Here is a 16,117-nt window from a genome sequence, read left to right on the forward strand (position 1 = left end):
TTTAGGGGCCCAGTGGGGGCAATAAAGGGGTGTTAAACCTGTTCTCTGGTTGTGTTGCTTTCGTGCCACACCCCGGGTCATCACAACGATGGACCTGCTCGGATTAGATGCTTCTAACAAGGACACAGGTGGTCCTCCATTTATAACCATTGCTTCAGCAACCGTTGGAAGTTACAACGGCACTGGAAAAAAAGTGAGTTACGGCCATTTTTTTCCATACTTGCGACCGTTGAAGCATCCCCATTGGTCACATGGTCGAAATTCAGAGGCTTGGCCACTGATTTATATCGATGACAGATGCAATGTCCTGGGGTCATGCGATCACCTTTTTTTTTTTTTTAATTTGATTTATATGCCGCCCTTCTCCAGAGACTCAGGGCAGCATACAGTGCGTTAAGCAATAGTCTTCATACTTCTGTATATTTTATACAAAGTCAGCTTATTGCCCCCACAAACTGGGTCCTCATTTCACCTACCTTAGAAAGGATGGAAGGCTGAGTCAACCTTGAGCCTTGGCGAGATTCGAACTTGCAGTAATTGCAGGCAGCTGAATGTTAATAACAGGCTATTAGTCTGCTGCGCCACCAGGCTTTTGATGACCTTTACACGTCAAGTCAATGGGGAAGCCCGATTCACTTAACAACGGTGTCGCTAATGCTTCTGTGGCCAGAAAAGTCGCAAAATGGGGCAAAACTCCACGAACGTCTCGCTTAAGCAACGGAAATTTTGGGCTCCATTGTGGTCGCAAGTCAAGGACTAGCTAACTCCCATTCCCTTGCATTGTTTAGACCAGGGATTTGCAACCTTAAACACTGAAAGAGCCATTTGGACCCGTTTTCCACAGAAAAGAAAACACCGGGAGCCACAAAACCCTTCCCATGCCTGACTATTTCTTGAGCGGCCACAAAATTAGCATATGTAATTGAATTAAACATTCTGTTTTCTTCTGAAACTTTTCTTTTCTTGGATTTATCCATGGTTGGTCTATCGGGGGTTGAAAAGCTCAATAAATTGCATGCCAGTGGGTGTCGCACATTGGCGGTTGTGATGCATATTTTGAGTGACAGGGAGCCGCAGCAGAGGGGTGAAAGAGCCACATGCGGCTCCAGAGCCACAGGTTGCTGACCCCTGGTTTAGACAGAGGGCGAGAGACCGCGTGCGTTAAAACCCCTAAATGCAAACACAGAGTGAGGGGAGGCAGAAGCGGAAGGGGGGGGCTGCCTACTCTGAGGCCATGAAGAGAGCTTGGAGGATGCTGTTCATGTAGCAGGTGTTCCCCAGGTTAATTAACCCAATCTTCCCGGTTTCCGATTTGGAGGCCAAGCGAGGATAGAGGTTGGCCAACTCGTTTTTCTGGGAGGTCCATGCGTTCTGCCCCAGCAGATGCTTAATGCGATCTTCGTTAGGAATTGGGAGAGCCTTCCAAGAAGAGAAGGGGAGAGAAAGAGAGAGGGAGAGTGGTGAGTGGGTGGGAGAGAGAGGGAGAGAGGGAGAGGGTGGGGGGAGAGAGGAAGAGAGAAAGAGAGAGGGAGAGTGGTGGGTGGGTGAGAGAGAGAGGGAGAGAGGGAGGGAGAGGGGGAGGAGAGTGGGGGGAAAAGGAGAGAGTGGGAGGAGAGAGAGGGAGAGAGAAAGAGGGAGAGTGGGTGGGAGGGAGAGAGTGAGGTCAGTGCGTGGAAGAGAGAGGGAGAGAGGGAGAGAGGGAGAGGGTGGGGGGAGAGAGGAAGAGAGAAAGGGAGAGGGAGAGTGGTGGGTGGGTGAGAGAGAGAGGGAGAGAGGGAGGGAGAGGGGGAGGAGAGTGGGGGGAAAAGGAGAGAGTGGGAGGAGAGAGAGGGAGAGAGAAAGAGGGAGAGTGGGTGGGAGGGAGAGAGTGAGGTCAGTGCGTGGAAGAGAGAGGGAGAGAGGGAGAGAGGGAGAGGGTGGGGGGAGAGAGGAAGAGAGAAAGGGAGAGGGAGAGTGGTGGGTGGGTGAGAGAGAGAGAGGGAGGGAGAAGGGGAGGAGAGAGGGGGGAAAGGAGTGGGAGGAGAGAGAGGGAGAGAGAAAGAGGGAGAGTGGGTGGGAGGGAGAGAGAGGGAGGTCAGTGGGTGGGAGAGAGAGGGAGAGGGGGGAAGGAGAGAGGGGGGTGGGGGAGAGGGGGGAAAGGGTTACGATGGGAGGAGAGAGAGGGAGAGAGAAAGAGGGAGAGTGGTAGGTATGTGGGAGAGAGAAAGAGTGGGTAGGGAAGAGAAAGAAAGGGAGAGGGTGGGAGGACAGAGAGTGAGGGAGAGGAAAAGAGGGAGAGGGAGTGGGAGAGAGAGGAGGGGAAAGAAAGAGGGGGAAAGAGAGAGAGGGAGACAGAGAAGGTGGATGGGAGAAAGAGAGGGAGACAGAAAGAGGGAGAGGATGGGAGGAGAGAAAGAAAGGGAAAGGGAGAGAGAGAGAGAAAGAAGGAAGGAGGGAGAGGGGAAAACAGAGAGAGAATTAGCAGAACATTGTTTTTTATGGTCATTTTATCGAACTGATGGGCACACTGGCATTATGTGGGCAAATGTTGTAAACCTGTGTTGCCCATCAGTTAGCCCTTCGAGGTAGTCCAGACAAAAAGCATAATCATGAATACTAGGGAGTCAGTTTGGCCTAGTGGTGAAGGCAACAGGCTACAAACCAGAAGATGATGAGTTCTAGTCCCACCTTAGGCATGAAAGCCTTCTAAGTGATTTTAGGCCAATCATTTTCCTTCAGCCCAGCCCACCTCACAGGGTTGTTGTTTTGGAGAAAAGAGGAGGAGGCAGGAGTATCAGGTATGCTCACCGCCTCGAATTATTTGTAAGAATAATAATGGCGGGGTACAAATAAATAAATACAATTTTAAAATAACCATCCTTACTAAACCTATCCAAGCCCAAGGAAGGTTTGAAGCTAAGGCTCTGATTCTAACCCAGGCCAATTTTTGCTAAAAATTTAAGACTTCGTTGCGAACGGAAAAAAACCAGCCTTACTTTTATCGCTTCCACCAGAGGCTCGTAGAGATCTGGAAATCCTGAGAAACAGAAGAGCATGCAATGGATCAGTTCGGCCAGCTGATCCAAACATCGCGATGCCGAATTGGAGTTTTCCTTTTGGAGGGCACCGATCACTCTGGGAATATGCGGCAGAAGCTGTTAGTGGAAATAAAACATTTGAGAGGCGTTGAGGAATGGAAACTGCACCCAAGGAAAAATATGAGCATGCAGTGAAGCCTAAAAAACAAATAGAGTAGTGGCCAAAATTGTAGAAGCCTTTTGGGAAAAGTGTATTTTTGAGGTTTGATGGCTAATAACACCACTTTTTTTGGGGGGAGTTTCAAGATAATCCTATTCCACTGCTGGAATGGCCTGGGAATAGCCCAGACCTTAAACCAATGGAAAATCTATGGAGCCCACTAAAGAAACTGGTTAGTCAGAAGCGACCCAGCAATCAAACCCAGTTAATAGAAGCCATCATTCCATCTTGGTTTCCCATGAGAACAGCTGCAGAACTAAAAGACTTGGTTCACTCCGTGGGAAGACATTGTCAGGCCGTCATTCATGCTAACAGTTACCCAACTAAGCATTAACTGACATGGGGATCATTTTTGTAGATCTCGTTTTTTTCTACATGTTTCAACTTTTCTTCTTTATACTGTAACTGCTATTCTAATAGCAAATCCTTCATAAAAGTCATTGCATTACATTCTTGATTGAATTATCTTTCCATTGATATATAATTTTAGGGTACTACTCCAAAAAAAAAGCGGTGTTATTAGCTAGTTTTAGAGAATACATTTTTCCACAAAAGGTTTCTACAATTTTGGCCACTACTGTATATCTGAGGCTGTAAATGCAATAAATATCACAGAATCCAGTCTGGGTCAGTCACCAGGATCAGAGGTTTTGTCTTCCAAGTTTTCGGACCTGTGCTGGAGTCCATCCTTAGGGAATTAGACTGACGTTTTAGCTTTCCTGCCTACTTTGCTTTTCGCCACATTAAGTTTCATGATGTTGGATAGGGCCCCATTGTTCAAGTTTGTCAAAATCTTTTGGAATCCTGGGTTTGTCTTCTGGGGTGTTGGCTATTCCTGCCAACACCCCAGAAAACCTGGCTCAAAGTCAGTAACTGTGAGATGGACCTTGGAGTCCTAGTGGACGATCGCTTAAACATGAGCCAGCTGTGTGCAGCAGCAGCAGCCAAAAAAGCGAATACAATCCTTGGTTGTATAAACAGTGGCATAGAATCAAAATCACGTGAAGGATTAGTACACTTGTTTGAAATGGTTTAGGGCAGGGGTCAGCAACCTGTGGCTCTGGAGCCGCATGTGGCTCTTTCACCCCTCTGCTACGGCTCCCTGTCACTCAAAATATGAGTCACAACCAATGTGCGACACCTGCCGGCATGCGATTTATTGAGCTTTTCAATCCCCGGTAGGCCAACCATGGATAAATCCAACAGAAGAAAAAAGTTTCAGAAGAAAACAGAACGTTTAATTCAACTACAGATGCTAGTTTTGTGGCCGCTCAAGAAATAGTCAGGCACGGGAAGGGTTTTTGTGGCTCCCGGTGTTTTCTTTTCTGTGGGAAACGGGTCCAAATGGCTCTTCGAGTGTTTAAGGTTGCAGACCCCTGGTATAGGGTCTCCTGCTTGAGCAGGGGGTTGGATTAGAAGACCTCTAAGGTCCCCTCCAGCTCTATTCTGATTGAATTTCTCTCTAGCAGAGTGTAGTGCTTTGAGCTATTGAGGTATTTATATTTGAGCTGTGTGGTATTTATAGGTGCCTGGTTGTGTGTGGCTTTTTAGTTGTTGATTGGGGTGCTGGTAAAAAGGTAACGGTTCCCCTCGCACATATGTGCTAGTCGTTCCCGAATCTAGGGGGCGTTGCTCATTTCCGTTTCAAAGCCGAAGAGCCAGCGCTGTCCGAAGACATCTCCGTGGTCATGTGGCCGGCATGACTAAACGCCAAAGGCGCACGGAACGCTGTTATATTCCCACCAAAGGTGGTCCCTATTTTTCTACTTGCATTTTTTACCTGCTTTCGAACCGCTAGGTTAGCAGAAGCTGGGACAAGGAACAGGAGCTCACCCTGTTACATGGCACTAGGGATTCGAACCGCTGAACTGCCGATCTTTCAATCGACAAGCTCAGTGCTGATGGCTGGCTATTAAATTATAGAGGAGGAAGGGGAGGAAGCTAGCTAACCACTAGATTGCAAGAACCCAAATGAGCAGTCAGACAAGGAGATCTGAACTCATCGGCAGCCTCATATTGCAATGAACAAGGACATACATTCAATTTTGCAGCTACAAAGATTGTTGGATGAGCAGGCCCCAAAATAGCCTGTTGTGGCTCTGTTACCTGAGCCTGTGTCATCGGCAGGAGAGGACTCTGAGAGTGAAGGAGAGGAGTTGGCAAGGCCTCCCTCTCCAGGACCCTCCTCTCTGGCAATGCCTTCGGTGTCCGCCAAAGGGCAAGAGATAGGGCCGGGGCCAAGCACGTCCACGCAGCCACAGGTGGACAGTGATGAGAGTAATGAGTCTTGGCTGGATCCTCGACAGTGTCGCAGAGATAAGTGCGCGCAACAGAAGAAAAGGCGTGCCAGAGATTAGGCTGAATCACTGGACCACACCCCACAGGGTATAAAAGGGAGCGTGGTGGCCAGTCAAGCCTTGTGACGAACAAAGCTGAAAGCTTCCACGCCATTCTGCATTGCTGGACTTTTGCTATAGACTTTGCTGGATTATATTTGGACTTAAGTTACTCTGTTATTATTGAACATTTTACTTTGATGTACCAGAAGCGGAGAGAAGTTATCTCTTCGTGAGTAATAAACTCTTGGCAGGCAGCCACTAGGTTGCTGCCAAGTTCCGTTATCAAAAGGAAAAGGATTTTGTCGGCTGGTTTAGTCTTTAACTCTTGAATGTCTGTTGGTGTGTGTGCGTGGGGGACGGGGACAGAACACAGCCAGGGAAGGGATTGATCCCTGAGGATGGGCTCTGGCACGAGTCCGAAAGCTTGGAAGACAAAAACCTCTAGTTCCGATGACTGACCCAGATTGGATAATGCAACATTATCCTGGGACACGCATATTCGCCTTCATTCACAATAAATATCCTTATAAGTTGGCCAACAGCCAGAGGCTCAAAGCAATACATGATTAATCGGAACAGGGATTTACCAGGTGAAATGCTTCGTGAGAGTGCTGGAAACTCAGCAACATGTAACGCAGAATAGAGAGAGTCCCTTCTCTCAGAATAGGGTACAGTAGCTTGGAAAACACCTACAAAAACAACAAAGTAAAGATTGAGGGAGGTAGATTAGCAGAATCAGGATAAACACAATTCCTACAGCAATTTTTCTCCAGCCCGGTAAGAGATGTTGTGAAAGGCTTGGAGTGGGTGTCTGGAGAATATATATCACCAGGAGATGATGAGTTGTAGTCCTGTCTTAGCCATGAAAGCCAGCTGGGTGACTTTGGGCCAATCACCAGGAGATGGTGAATTCTAGTTCCACCATAGGCAAGAAAACCAACTCGGTGACTTTAGGTCAACCACAAGGAGACTGTGAATTCTAGTTCTACCTTAGGCATGAGAGCTAGCTGGGTGACTTTGGGCCAATCACCAGGAGATGGTGAATTCTAGTTCCACCATAGGCAGGAAAACCAACTCAGTTACTTTAGGCCAACCACAAGGAGACTGTGAATTCTAGTTCTACCTTAGGCATGAGAGCTAGCTGGGTGACTTTAGGTCAACCACAAGGAGACTGTGAATTCTAGTTCTACCTTAGGCATGAGAGCTAGCTGGGTGACTTTGGGCCAATCACCAGGAGATGGTGAATTCTAGTACCACCATAGGCAGGAAAACCAACTCAGTGACTTTAGGTCAACCACAAGGAGACTGTGAATTCTAGTTCTACCTTAGGCCTGAGAGCTAGCTGGGTGACTTTGGGCCAATCATCAGATGATGGTGAATTCTAGTTCCACCTTAGGCATGAGAGCTAGCTGGGTGACTTTGGGCCAATCACCAGGAGATGGTGAATTCTAGTACCACCATAGGAAGGAAAACCAACTCGGTGACTTTAGGTCAACCACAAGGAGACTGTGAATTCTAGTTCTACCTTAGGCCTGAGAGCTAGCTGGGTGACTTTGGGCCAATCATCAGATGATGGTGAATTCTAGTTCCATCTTAGGCATGAGAGCTAGCTGGGTGACTTTGGGCCAATCACCAGGAGATGGTGAATTCTAGTTCCACCATAGGCAGGAAAACCAACTCAGTGACTTTAGGTCAACCACAAGGAGACTGTGAATTCTAGTTCTACCTTAGGCCTGAGAGCTAGCTGGGTGACTTTGGGCCAATCATCAGATGATGGTGAATTCTAGTTCCACCTTAGGCATGAGAGCTAGCTGGGTGACTTTGGGCCAATCACCAGGAGATGGTGAATTCTAGTACCACCATAGGCAGGAAAACCAACTCGGTGACTTTAGGTCAACCACAAGGAGACTGTGAATTCTAGTTCTACCTTAGGCATGAGAGCTAGCTGGGTGACTTTGGGCCAATCATCAGATGATGGTGAATTCTAGTTCCACCATAGGCAGGAAAACCAACTCAGTTACTTTAGGCCAACCACAAGGAGACTGTGAATTCTAGTTCTACCTTAGGCATGAGAGCTAGCTGGGTGACTTTGGGCCAATCATCAGATGATGGTGAATTCTAGTTCCACCATAGGCAGGAAAACCAACTCGGTGACTTTAGGTCAACCACAAGGAGACTGTGAATTCTAGTTCTACCTTAGGCATGAGAGCTAGCTGGGTGACTTTGGGCCAATCATCAGATGATGGTGAATTCTAGTTCCACCATAGGCAGGAAAACCAACTCAGTGACTTTAGGTCAACCACAAGGACACTACGAATTCTAGTTCCACCTTAGGCCTGAGAGCCAGCTGGGTGACTTTGGGCCAATCACCAGGAGATGGTGAGTTCTAGTCCTGCCTTAGCCATGAAAGCCAGCTGGGTGATTTTGGGCCAATCACCAGGAGACGGTGAATTCTAGTTCCACCATAGGCAGGACTAACCAACCCGCTCGATTTTGGACAGCGTGACTTCCATCAAGATGCTGAATTTCTTCACCGCCGCCAGATTCTTCAACAAGGCTATGATCCATTTGTCTAAGTTCTTGCCCAGGGGCCAGGAGACCCATTCAATCATCCTGCGGCCAGAAAGAAGAAAGATGAAGAGAGAGAGAGAGAGAGAGAGGCTGGGATTAGATGGAGTGCAAGCCAGCTTCCGAGCCGCAGATTAAAAGAAATGGAGCTGTTTGCAAGATCCTGGAGAATGGTGGGAACTGAGAAGAAATCCTATCTAATGGTTATGTGATTAGGAGGAGGAGTGGGTGCGGGGAGGAAGGAAGAGGAGAAGGAGGAGAAGGAGAAAGAGGAGGAGAAAACCAAGAAGAGGAAGAGGGAGGAGGAGGAAGGGGGGAGGAGGAGGAGGAGAAGGAGAAGGAAAAAGAGGAGGAGGGAAGAGGAGAAAGAGGAAAAGGGAGGAGGAGGAAGGGGGGAAGAGGAGGTGGAGAAGGAGAAGGAAAAGGAGGAGGATGGAAGAGGAGGAAGAGAAAGAGGGAGGAGGAGGAAGGGGGAAGAGGAGGAGGAGAAAGAGAAGGAAAAGGAGGAGGAGGGAAGAGGAGAAAGAGGAAGAGGGAGGAGGAGGAAGGGAGGAGGAGGAGAAGGAGAAGGAGAAGGAAAAGGAAAAGGAAAAGGAAAAGGAAGAGGACGGAAGAGGAGGAAGAGGAAGAGGGAGGAGGAGGAAGGGGGGAAGAGGAGGAGGAGAAGGAGAAGGAAAAGGAGGAGGACGGAAGAGGAGGAAGAGTAAGAGGGAGGAGGAGGAAGGGAGGAGGAGGAGAAGGAGAAGGAAAAGGAAAAGGAAAAGGAGGAGGACGGAAGAGGAGGAAGAGTAAGAGGGCGGAGGAGGAAGGGAGGAGGAGGAGAAGGAGAAGGAAAAGGAGGAGGACGGAAGAGGAGGAAGAGGAAGAGAAGGAAAAGAAGGAGGAGGAGGAGGAAGAGAAAGAGAGGGAGGAGGAAGAAGAAGAGTGGGAGGAGGTAAAAGGATTATTATTATTCTGAATCTGAAAGCTCGGAAGGTTAAACTTCGAGTCCTGGTGAATCACTAGCCATTTTCTATTTTTCGTTACCTTCCAATCGCGGTCATCATCTGAAGGTCAGTGATGCTGTCATCGTTGGTGAGGTTTCTTAGGATGCCGTCCATCAGCTCTAGCGGAACGTATTGGACCACGCTGGCTAAGGCAATAGAAGGATCCTGATCGTCTGCAAAACAAATGAGCAGGGGCAGGCCAACCATTTTAAACAACATCTATATAGGCCAGGGCTCTGCAACCTTAAACACTCAAAAGAGCCATTTGGACCCGTTTCCCCACAGAAAAGAAAACACCGGGAGCCACAAAACCCTTCCCGTGCCTGACTATTTCATGAGCGGCCACAAAACTAGCCTATGTAGTTGAATTAAACGTTCTGTTTTCTTCTGAAACTTTTTTCTTCTCTTGGATTTATCCATGGTTGGTCTACCGGGGGTTGAAAAGCTCAATAAATCGCGTGCTGGTGGGTGTCGCACATTGGCAGTTGTGACGCATATTTTGAGTGACAGGGAGCCGCAGCAGAGGGGTTGAAAGAGCCACATGCGGCTCCGGAGCCGCAGGTTGCTGACCCTGATATTGGCTATATGCAAAAGAGGCCAAAAGAGAACAAAAGGACCCCAGCATTTCTCCACCAGCAATCAGCACCCAGATCAGCATAGATTAACTCCAAGGTTAACTTCAGACCAACAATGAAGTAAGCAAAATACCCCAATCAAGAAACAGCCAAAGAGCCATCCGTAAACAGACCAACCAAAGGATCTCTTAAGACCGCCCCCACCCACACTGAAAGGTGGGACATCAGAATATAAATGGACAGCAAACAGCACTCCTTACTAGCACTGATGATGCTACCTAGTTGGGTAATGAAACGTCTGCAAGAAAACAAGGAAGCTTGGAGAGCACCAAGGACCCTACAGTTGTCCTCCTCCTCCTCCTCCTCCTCCTCCTCCTCCTCTCCACAAACCCCACTCCCTTCTAGCACTGATAATGCTACCTAATTGGGTAATGAAACATCTGCAAGAAAACAAGGAAGCTCAGAGAGCACCAAGGACCCCACAGTCGTCATCCTCCTCCTCCTCCTCCTCCTCCTCCTCCTCCCTCCTCCTCCTCCTCCTCCTCCTCCTCCTCCTCCTCCTCTCCACAAACCCCACTCCCTTCTAGCACTGATGATGCTACCTAATTGGGTAATGAAACGTCTGCAAGAAAACAAGGAAGCTCAGAGAGCACCAAGGACCTCACAGTTCTCCTCCTCCTCCTCCTCTCCACAAACCCCACTCCTCCCACCACTGATGATGTAACCTAGTTAGGTAAAGAAACGTCTGCAAGAAAACCACTAAACTCAGAGAGCACCAAGGACCCCACAGTCGTCCTCCTCCTCCTCTTCCCTTTCTCCTTGTCCAGAAACATCACCTCCTTCTAGACTGTGGATGTTACCTACATTGGTCAAGAAACGTCAGAGAGCTCCAAGGATCTCACAGTCCTTCTCCTCCTCCTCCACAAATCCCACTCTCTTTTAGCACTGATCATGTTACCTAGTTGGGTCATGAAACATCTTCGAGAAAACAACCAAGCTCAGAGAGCACCAAGCACCCCTCAAACCATTTTAAAGTTGAAACGTTCTGAACCACAAGCATCTAGATCTTGGGGTTTTGCCCACTGATAATCATTAAGATACAGGCAAGTCAAAAATTATACCTTAAGATGATTTAAGAACCTAAGGGACAGGGTGGCTGTACAGGCAGGGAGTTCTCGACTTACGACCATAATGGAGCTTGCCATTTCGGTCAACAGCTGTTGTGTCATAAGTCGCCGGATGGTCACACGGGATTTTATGACCGTTTTTGCTCAAGCAGGAGACCCTACACCGTTCCAGATAAATGGCTTTCCAGTCTCTTCTTAAAAAACTCCAGCCATTGGAGCACCCACAATTTCTGGAGGCAAGCCGTTCCACCGATTTTGGGCTCCATTGCGGTCGTAAGTCGAGGACTAGCTGAAAAACACTGTCTGAAACCAAGGTCTACACAGCCTTCCATCCTTCCGAGGTGGGTAAAATGAGGACCCAGATTGTTGGGGTCTCTGTAAACTGCTTAGAGAGGGCTGTATAAAGCACTGTGAAGAGGGTTGGGCTCCTGGGGGTTCGGCAGGGTTTGGGCGATCCTCTAGCCAAGGATCACTGGGGTTCGGCGAACCCCCAAATGCCACCCCTGGCTGGCCCCACCCTACCAGGAGTCTCCACGCAGTCCGTTCATCATTCCAGGTAAGTGCAAGGGCCGCACGGAGGGTCTGAGACGGCAAAAAACAGGCCTACTGGAGGTTCCGGAAATTCAGAAACAGGTCTGTTTCCGGCCTCCAGAAGGCGTCGAAGCCCGGGGGAAGCCGTTTTCACCCTCCCGGAGGCTTGGGAAAAGCCTCCAGAGCCTGGGGAGGGCAAAAAAGGCCCCCCCCCTACACACCGTGGTGCAGGCAGCTGACTAGGCCACACCCGCCAAGGCCACGCCCACCCAGCAACAGGGCAGCGAACCCGTTGTTAAAAGATCTGAAGCCCACCCCTGACTGCAAAGCGGTATATACGTCTAAGGGCTATTGCTAAGTGCTATAACAAAGTCCCCATCCCTACCGATTGTTGAAATGATGGTGAAGAGTTCCTTCAGCGAGGGAAGGATGGAGGCCATCTGAGTCTTCCAGATTTTCTGCAGCAAAAGGCTGACTTGGATCACCTGGTCCAAGAATTCCATGATGGCGTCTTCCCTTCCCGAGGTGGTATGGAACTGCCCGATGCATCGGACCAGTTGTTGACAGAACAGGATCTGGCGTTTGCCGGTGGGGACACACAGAGGGTACTGGATTAAGAGCTTACTGATCTTCACACATTGCTTCAGGACTGGCCTCTCGCAGATCTTCCGGAGGACTTCAGTCCTCAGCAGGCTGAAGACGTCGTTGGCCGAAGGACCATCCATCACGAAGGGCAACCCGAGGTGTATGTAATCAAACACGTACAAGCTTCTCTTCCCGAGGGGTCCATAGCCTTCCTGGAGAAGACTTAAGAGGAACTGGGCATTGAAGAATTCTTCAAAGGCCTCTTGGTGATAAAGGCCACAGACTTCCAGGATCTCCTTACCAACTGACCTCTTGAATTTGGTATCACCCAAGAGAAAGAGCTTGGTGGAAAGCTCCAGCATGGACCAACACTGTTCGGTGTCCATGGTCCTCTTCAGAGCCTCGATGATACGCCTCACCAGGCCTTGCTTCATGTGATCGGGGTAGGAAGAGGCCAAGATCGCTTCCAGGATTTTATCCATGTTGGCTTCTTGGAAGTCCTCAAAGAAGATCAGACACGTTGAGGCCACTAGCAAACCCTTCCTCCCTGGAATGGAGATGTTGGGTTACATATCATAATTATAATGACTGTAAAAGGTAAAGATTCCCTTGCATATGCTTGCTAATCATTTCCGGCTCTAGGGGGTGATGCTCATCTCCATTTCAAAGCTGAAGAGCCAGCACTGTCCGAAGACGTCTCCGTGGTCATGTGGCCGGCATGACTACATGCCAAAGGCACACAGAACGCTGTTCCCTTCCCACCAAAGGTGGTCCCTATTTTTCTACTTGCATTTTTTACCTGCTTTCGAACTGCTAGGTTGGCGGAAGCTGGGACAAGTCACGGGAGCTCACCCCGTTACGCGGCACCAGGGATTCAAACCGCTGAACTGCCGACCTTCAGATCGACAAGCTCAGCGTCTTAGCCGCTGAGCCCCACCTGTTGGGTTACATATCATAATTATAATGACTGTTAACAGGACATAAATAAGGAACGTGGAACCCCAAGGATTCCAAATATGCCACTACAAGGACAAAAATTGTCAAATCTGGACGGGTAGGTTTCCTTGCAAGCAAACATTGTGTTGTTCTTATGGTCTAAGAATTTGTATATTCCCATATGTACAACCAGTTAAATAGGAGCCAGCCGTGTGCTGCAGTTTCCAAAAAAGCCAACACAGTTCTAGGCTGCATCAACAGAGGGATAGAATCAAGATCACGTGAAGTGTTAATACCACTTTATAAGGCCTTGGTAAGGCCACACTTGGAATACGGCATCCAGCTTTGGTCACTACAATATAAAAAATATGTTGAGATGCTAGAAAGAGTGCAGAGAACAGGAACGAAGAAGGTTAGATTAGAAGCTAAAACATACGAAGAACGGTTGCAGGAACTGCGTATGTCTAGTTTAATGACAAGAAGGACTAGGGGAGACATGATAGCAGTTTTCCAATATTTGAGGGGCTGCCCCAAAGAAGAGGGAGTCAAGCTATTCTCCAAAGCACCAGAAGGCAGGACAAGAAATAATGGATGGAAACTAAACAAGGAGAGAAGCAACTTAGAACTAAGGAGGAATTTCCTGACAGCGAGAACAATTAACCAATGGAACAACTTGCCTCCAGAAGTTGTGGATGCTCCAACACTGTGAAAAAACGGTCATAAGTCACTTTTTTCATCGACGGTCACTAAACGAACTGTTCGAAGTCGAGGGCCAATTGTAAGTATTTTTGTTTTATTTTTCATTCTTTCTCCATCTTTTAACGTTACCCGGCACTTTTATCTTTTCCTCGAAGGATACAATTCTGCTAAATAAGATTTTTTTTTAAAAAAAAAATATTAATTGAAATAATGTTTTTCTGTTTTTTTTAAAGAGCCTGAGTGGCGTAGGAGGCTAATGCCTCCTACTAAGACAGCATTTAACATCCAGCTGCCTGCAATTACTGCGAGTTCAATTCTCACCAGGCTCAAGGTCGACTCAGCCTTCCATCCTTTCTAAGGTGGGTAAAATGAGGACCCGGTTTGTGGGGGCAATAAGCTGACTTTGTATAAAATATACAAAAGTATGAAGGCTATTGCTTAACGCATTGTAAGCCACCCTGAGTCTCCGGAGAAGGGCGACATATAAAAATAAATAAATAAATAAATAAATAAATAAATAAATAAATAAATAAATAAATAAATAAATAAATGTCATAAAACCATCCATGACTCACGTAACAACTGTTCTGCTTAGCAACGGAAGTTCTGGTTCCCAACTGAGGCCATAAGTCAGGGACTTACCTGTAGCTGATTACAATCCAGTCTAAAGCAAAATATTTCCAAATAGCAGAAATACTTTTTTCCTCCCTCTTTTGCTTAGAATATTCTGTGTTTTCTCTGGAAATGGGAGATATTTTTTTCCTTCCTCTCCTTTCACCTCTTAGAAGGCTTGAGGCCTGGGCCATAAAAAAAAAACAGCAACCAGGAAAAACAAAACTCCACTGACCTTGTTATCTTTCGTTCCTGTTCTATCAACTCCCAAAATTGCATCACTGTCTTTTTCCACAGTCCATCGGACATCATAACTCACGAAGAAATTCAAGACCTCGGGAACTTTCTGAGGCTGTTGCAATATCTGAACGAAACTGATTAGTCCTACACGGAAAGGTCAGTCTGAATAATATTTTAGTTTATGATTCTGGGTTTTCCTAAGTGGGGAAAATACCCTGCTTGCCCTTAAGACATCCAAATCTGCCTTTTAGTCAATCCTTCCTGGAAGAAAACCAGAATAAAAAAAAACAATAAAGTTGGAAGGGACCTTGGAGGTCTTCTAGTCTGACCCCATGCTCAAGGAGGAAACCCTTTACCATTTCAGACAAAAGATTGTCCAATCTTTTCTTAAAAACCTCCAGGGATGGAGCACCCACAACTTCTGGTGGCAAGTCGTTCCACTGGTCCATTGTTCTCACGGCCAGGAAATTTCTCCTTAGTTCTAAGTTAGTTCCTCTCCTTGATCGGTTTCCGTCCATGACCACAATCGAGCCCAACATTTCTGCCGTTAAGCGAGGCATTTGTTCAGTGAGATTTGTCCCATTTTTACAACTTTTCTCGCCACCCCGCTGTTAAGTGAATCACTGCCGTTGTTAAGTCAGGAACACGGTTGTTAAGTGAACCTGGCTTCCCCCGTTGATTTTGCTTGTCAGAAGGTCGCAAGATGGGATCGCATGGCACACACACACCTGGAACGCTGCGACGGTCATAAATACGAGTCAGTTGCCAAGTACCTGAATTTTGATCAGGTCACCCTGGAGATGCTGCAACAGACATTAAATCATAAGTCACTTTTTCAATGTCATCGTAACGTTTAACGGTCACTAAATAGAATAGAATAGAATAACAGAGTTGGAAGGGACCTTGGAGGTCTTCTAGTCCAACCCTCTGCTTAGGCAGGAAACCCTACACCACTTCAGACAAAGGGTTATCCAATCTCTTCTTTAAAACTTCCAGTATTGGAGCATTCACAACTTCTGGAGGCGAGTTGTTCCACTGATTATAATTGTTCTCCCTGTCAGGAAATTTCTCCTTAATTCTCAGTTGCTTCTCTCCTTGATTTAGTTTCCATCCATTGCTTCTTGTCCTGCCTTCAGGTGCTTTGGAGAATAGCTTGACTCCCTCTTCTTTGGGGCAGCCCCTCAAATATTGGAATACTGTTCTGATATCCCCCCCCCCAGTCCTTCTTTTCTTTTCTTTTTTTAAATTTTTTTCTTTTTTAAACAAAACATAAAACAAATCCACCATCCATTACAAAATCAAACAGTGTGTCAGTCGGTTACAAATCTTTTGTGCTTCATCGCCATATTCAAAATTTACTAATTATCTAATTTCTCATATTGTCAAACAAATCAACATCCTCGTTTATCATTTAGTTAACTATGGCTTTGTCGCTTCAAAAAAATTACTTTCAAATATTATATTTATAGCATTCATTTCATATTTCATTTCCATGTTTTATTATTTAGCCATTGATAAAATAAATCCCATATCTTGTAGTACTGTTTATCTTCTTGTTGTCTAATTTCAAATGTCAATTTACTCATTTCAGCACATTCCGTGATTTTCTTAATAATTTCATCTTGCGTTGCTATTTTCTCATTTTTTCCAGTTTTTAGCAAACACAATTCTAGCAGCTGTTA

The 16,117-nt window shown here is 46.9% G+C and overlaps 1 protein-coding gene across 1 annotated transcript in view; it reads right to left on the bottom strand.

The window, feature by feature from the left end:
• The window catches only part of USP35 (ubiquitin specific peptidase 35), a 23,728-nt gene extending 11,298 nt beyond the window's left edge, over positions 1 to 12,430 (bottom strand). Inside the window, exons 1-6 of the mRNA XM_070944061.1 lie at positions 11,749 to 12,430; positions 9,171 to 9,303; positions 8,060 to 8,189; positions 6,164 to 6,265; positions 2,976 to 3,134; positions 1,226 to 1,419 (exon numbers count right to left, since the gene is read on the bottom strand). Of these exons, the coding sequence (XP_070800162.1) occupies positions 1,226 to 1,419; positions 2,976 to 3,134; positions 6,164 to 6,265; positions 8,060 to 8,189; positions 9,171 to 9,303; positions 11,749 to 12,430 (1,400 nt within the window). The remainder of the gene's footprint in view (positions 1 to 1,225; positions 1,420 to 2,975; positions 3,135 to 6,163; positions 6,266 to 8,059; positions 8,190 to 9,170; positions 9,304 to 11,748) is intronic.
• Positions 12,431 to 16,117: the final 3,687 nt, after the last annotated feature.

The sequence above is a fragment of the Pituophis catenifer genome, unplaced genomic scaffold (genome assembly GCF_029215685.1).
Source record: "Pituophis catenifer annectens isolate HBS135680 unplaced genomic scaffold, rPitCat1.0.hap2 SCAF_4, whole genome shotgun sequence".
Taxonomy (NCBI): domain Eukaryota; kingdom Metazoa; phylum Chordata; class Lepidosauria; order Squamata; family Colubridae; genus Pituophis; species Pituophis catenifer.